This window comes from Geospiza fortis, unplaced genomic scaffold (genome assembly GCF_000277835.1).
Source record: "Geospiza fortis unplaced genomic scaffold, GeoFor_1.0 scaffold23, whole genome shotgun sequence".
NCBI classification, from domain to species: Eukaryota; Metazoa; Chordata; class Aves; order Passeriformes; family Thraupidae; genus Geospiza; species Geospiza fortis.
The window spans coordinates 1,200,618-1,205,476 of NW_005054303.1; the positions used below are offsets into that span (position 1 = coordinate 1,200,618).

Here is a 4,859-nt window from a genome sequence, read left to right on the forward strand (position 1 = left end):
TAAAGTTTCGAGAGTCTTCACCAGTGCATAGCACCTGGAAATCCAAACTGGACCCAAACAGCTCAGTTTCCTGCATGTCAGGGGATGCTATCAGTTTGCCATGGATGATCTCACAAGGAGGGAAGATGACAATTTGGCTTGCTCACTAAAAACCAAGACAACTGGTCTTTACTAAAAGGCATAACTCAATCAGCCTGCTTCTACTGCCTTCTGTGGGCAGAGTTTCTCAGCATGTCTATCATTTCCCGAGGAACTTCCTCCTCCCAGATGCTTACCCTGTTTTATGAAAAAATCAATAACAGCAACAAAATCCACAGCAGAATAAAATCCTAACATAAATAATCTGGTCATTAGAGTGTACAAGCACAGTTCTTCTCAGTCAAATTGTGGGATTTATTATGACACAAATTACATCTTCAGGCAACTTTTCAACTCCTTTTCTATGTCTTCTACATGCCATTAAAATAAAATTCTGACTTTTTATGTATATAGATACACAGAAAAGCTACCACATTACCATGCAAACTTACAAGCTGCACTGGTGAATGCCTTGGTCCAAAACAATTGAGAAGTAGCTTATCATTTAGAATTGGGTGACTTTAAATTGTCTCCTCTTGGGTGAAGTGTATTTCACTTCACATCACTATAACTTATTCATATTGCCGTGACCTTACTGCCTCATATCTCCAGAGCTCCCAGAAGAGCCCAGAGTAACAGCTGACAAGCAGCACGACTGCCAAGGAAATGGAGGCTTTTACAGAGCAAAGAAACATTTGTAAATGGCTGCACCTCACTAATCTTAACTGGTGCCAAACAAACACAACTCATTTGCTGAGTAGATCTATGCATTTTTACACATATATGACACTCCTCATATGGCACAAACAGGAGTCTTTTCATTCACAATGTCCACAGAGACCCAGCAGCAGGCATATTTTACAAAATGATGTCATGGGCATCCAAGAGTCCTTACCACCATCTGACACTCACACAACAGCTCTCCCATCTCTGTAATGGAATGTGGCATCTCCATTTCCCTAACCTCACATTAGCGTTCATGCACCTGCACAGTGACAGCCATTCCAAGGTCAACGTGAGCATGGAACTGATTGGATTGAGAGCCTTTGCCAACTGCATAACCATTAAACCCAGCTTGAGACAGAAGATGAGACCAAGCAGCTAGAGAAAGGAGGAACTATTCTTTTCAGCAGCAGCAGAGAAACATGACAACATCACAGCTACACACTTATATCACAGGCTCTTAAATTCTCTGTTAGGAATGCCTAGAAACCTTGCTTTACTTTTCAGCAGGGCATAGCTACTCCATATTTTGACAACAGACAGCAACCTGAAGTCTCAGACTGTGCCATCTTAGAGGAGCAGAACATAAAGGTTCAGAAGAAAGTCCATTTGAGATGCACCAACCAGACATTTGCATGCTGCAGTCCCACAAGGACCCTACACTCAGGGAACAGCAGCTGCAGCATGTATGCTGGAATGCACACAATTCCAAATGCAACACAAAGCACGGTGTTCTAGCAGCTTTACTAAAAGCACAGGACAACATGGCAATAGTAATAAATTACCTGACAGTATATGAAACATGTACCAAGTTCCAACATGTACCACACAAAAGAGCTCAACCCTGTATCACAACTCAAACAGGAATGCATTCATATCAGAAAGGCTGAGACAGAAACTCTCTTCTCACCACTGAAACTGTACTGATGCGTGGAACAGAACATAAAAGTCTTGCTCCAATGTCAGCTTACAAAGCAGCTTATACAGAGAAGAGCTGCTGGGAAAAACCAAAAACCACCTCAGGAAACAGACTAGAACTGAGGACACACCTCATCCCAAAGGAATGCCTTTGCCACAGTGCTTCAGATATAGCAGGGAGAATGACTAACCTGGCACTGGGGAGCAAAGTCACATCCCTCTCTATACACAGTGGCAGGTTCAGCCAGAGGATCAGAGTGAGCTTGGCCCATCTTCAGTCTCCCTTGAGGGACACCAGATACAGGCTTGAAACCAGGCTTCCCAGGTGACAGGCCAAGTGGTCTAGCCTCCAGGTCAACAGCTCTTATGGCACTATTCAGAAATCACTGATTCTCTGCAACAGGCCTGTGAAAACACACTGCCTTTTGGCTCATCACTCTGCTCAGAACTCCCAAGGAGATGTAGAAGCATTAAGGTCTGCACTGGGGTGTAACTCAACAATTTGGGATCACTGGTCTGGGCTATAAATATGAAAGTAGATACAACCACAGGCACTACCTTTATCTCCACAAATCAGCTCAAGTAGGACATATCTAGTCTGTCACAGTGAGGACCAAACATGCAGGTGAACTCAAACACCTTTGGTAAGAGGAAGATTCCCTTGTGGATAAAAAGATTAGGCAAAAGTCCCAAGACACCGTGTTCAAGCAGAACAGCTCTCCTGTCAGTTATACAGAAAGTTTCAAGATGGATACAAACATGACGAAAGTATTTAAGGTTCCCACCCAATATTTGTGGAGCAGCAAGCTGAAGCCATGACTGCCCAAAGCTTCTGGTCCACTCACCCTGGCTAGTGTCTCATCTCAGCTCAGACAATCTAACTTAAAACCTGGAGCCACGCTCAAGAAAGCAGTCTAGCCCTTAGAGCCTGTCTCTCAGACAATGCTTTGAACAGATTTTGAAATGTCTGTCCATGCCTCTTTAGGATGTCAGTGCTTTGCACAAGAAGTGGCTGCCCTGGCTAACTGTAAAGAAATAAAGATTCTCCCTATCCTAATAATTCCCCTGATTTAAACCCAGCATACTTCATGAGTTCATGAGGAGGCTCCTCTTACTTTCCTGGACTATATAACTGCTTCATTACAAACTCTTACAAACAAATCTGAACTTTGTAGTCATCCAGAAAGTATATCCCTAGGCAACAGGCAAATAAATTCCAAGTAGCAGTCACCATAAAGCACATAGAGTAGACAGACAGATATATAGTCCACTCTAACACATGAATCACTGTACAGGAATGAGAATGCTTGTCTTGTTTTTTATCATACACAAGATTTCTAGTAAGATGTATGTTAAGCTTGGCATAACTTCTTATACAGCAAAAAAAAGCTTACAAACACACAAGTTATCAAGTAGATATTATCCATAAAATACTTGAAATCTTTGCCTAAATGAATGCATCTTCCCTTTGGTGTCAGTAGAAGTCGCTAGGAATGAAAACAGAGCATCCAAGATATCAGCAGAATGTGGTCCAATGACTGTACTGATACTTAAACCAAACATTTATCTCTGCTTGTACAGAAATGCTAATAATGCTTCTAAAAGTATCAAAGCATGTATGAACAGCCATCTCCGTCCAGTGTCTGTAAATGCTATTCAAATTGAGCTTAGCCTGTACAGGATGAGGTAGCCTAATTTGCACCAAGAAATTAGTAAAGTGTAGCAAGAGAGACACTTTGGGGTCAATTTTCATAGCAGCATAATGACCCAAAACTATTAAGAAAGTTTGTACAGTACACAAAGAAATTGTAGATCCACGTTTCGTAACACAAGTGTAAGGAATTTCTAAGGTAGAGAGAAAGGAAGCAAAGCACTTAGTCAAAAAGAGAAACAAGGATAACGGAGGAGAAAAAGTCTCTTTTGGAGATTGCTAAATATAACAATGTACAGAACATAATACCAAGAAGTTTTTAATGGATTTTCTGAGATTCACTATGGTTTCCAGGCATGAAAAACAGCCTATATCATATCTCAAGGCCCTAAAAAACTTTTTGTGTGCCTAATAGAGGTAAAAGAGTATTTTTGAGCACCACGAAACTAACCTAAAACCTCATACAAGGGCAAAATTTAGCATTATTCATAGACAAGAATTTTGCTTGGAGAACCCCATAAATTAGACATTAAACCAGAACTTGTGGCCCTTTCTATACTTTAAAAAAGTGTAGTAAGTTTTGCTGAAGTTTGACAGAGGGAATACAGAATGCCAAATACAAAAACAGATGTAAAAGTTTGTCGCTTTCTTGAAGCAGTTTTCTGCTCTGCGTCCTTCATCTTCACAGAAAGAAGCAAGTGCCGTCAACAGAAATTTCACAGGGACTGGTGCTTTTAGCATGACATGTTTTAAATAAAGTGTATTTGAAGTCTCATACAATATATTCTGTAAGGTTTGCAGCATATTTTTCAATTATCAAAACTGATTTAGTCTCCTTGTTATAAACATAGTATTAGAATGAAGTAATAAAAATTCAGCACCCGTAGCTGTAATGCACGTGTCACAAGACCTTGGACCCACACATGGAGTTTAAACTCCCAATTAAATAATAAAATTGTGTAATATACTGCAAAAATTATCCTCTAAGCTATTCAGATAAAGTCTAATTACAGCTTATCAAACTAACCTTTACCTCTGGGACAGCACAAAATAGATGCATAACTCGGACAGTTATACCATCTCCAGATGTCTCATTCACATCCCAAATGAATACAAGCTTACTCATGGGTTTGCAGACCCTAATTTTATGTGCTTTCACAGAACTTGAAGGAAAGTTCTTCCCAAACGTTTGACTCTTTCTAATAATAACTCGTTGGAAGCAGGTCCGCAAAGACCCCAAATTGCCCTATTTCAGCGGGAATACCAGAGACCTCTCTAGAAGCAGAGGGCAGGAATGTACCCAGGCGGGCAGTAAGGCGGTGCTGTGCCGGGCCCTGGCACACCCACGGGGACGCTGCACCATGCCGGATAGTGTTTCCCTGGAGCGCCCGGCAGCGCCCAGGTGAGCGGGAAGCAGGAGCGCTTAGCCCGGCCCGGCGGCAGCGGGGCGGGGTGCCCGGGGCACCGCAAGCGCTGCGGCCCCGGTCCC

At 42.0% G+C, this 4,859-nt stretch overlaps 1 protein-coding gene across 1 annotated transcript in view; it reads right to left on the minus strand.

Moving 5' to 3' along the window:
• ITPK1 (inositol-tetrakisphosphate 1-kinase) overlaps positions 1–4,733 on the minus strand; it is a 140,564-nt gene extending 135,831 nt beyond the window's left edge. The window contains exon 1 of the mRNA XM_031066173.1: positions 4,671–4,733. Coding sequence (XP_030922033.1) covers positions 4,671–4,733 — 63 coding nt within the window. The remainder of the gene's footprint in view (positions 1–4,670) is intronic.
• Positions 4,734–4,859: the final 126 nt, after the last annotated feature.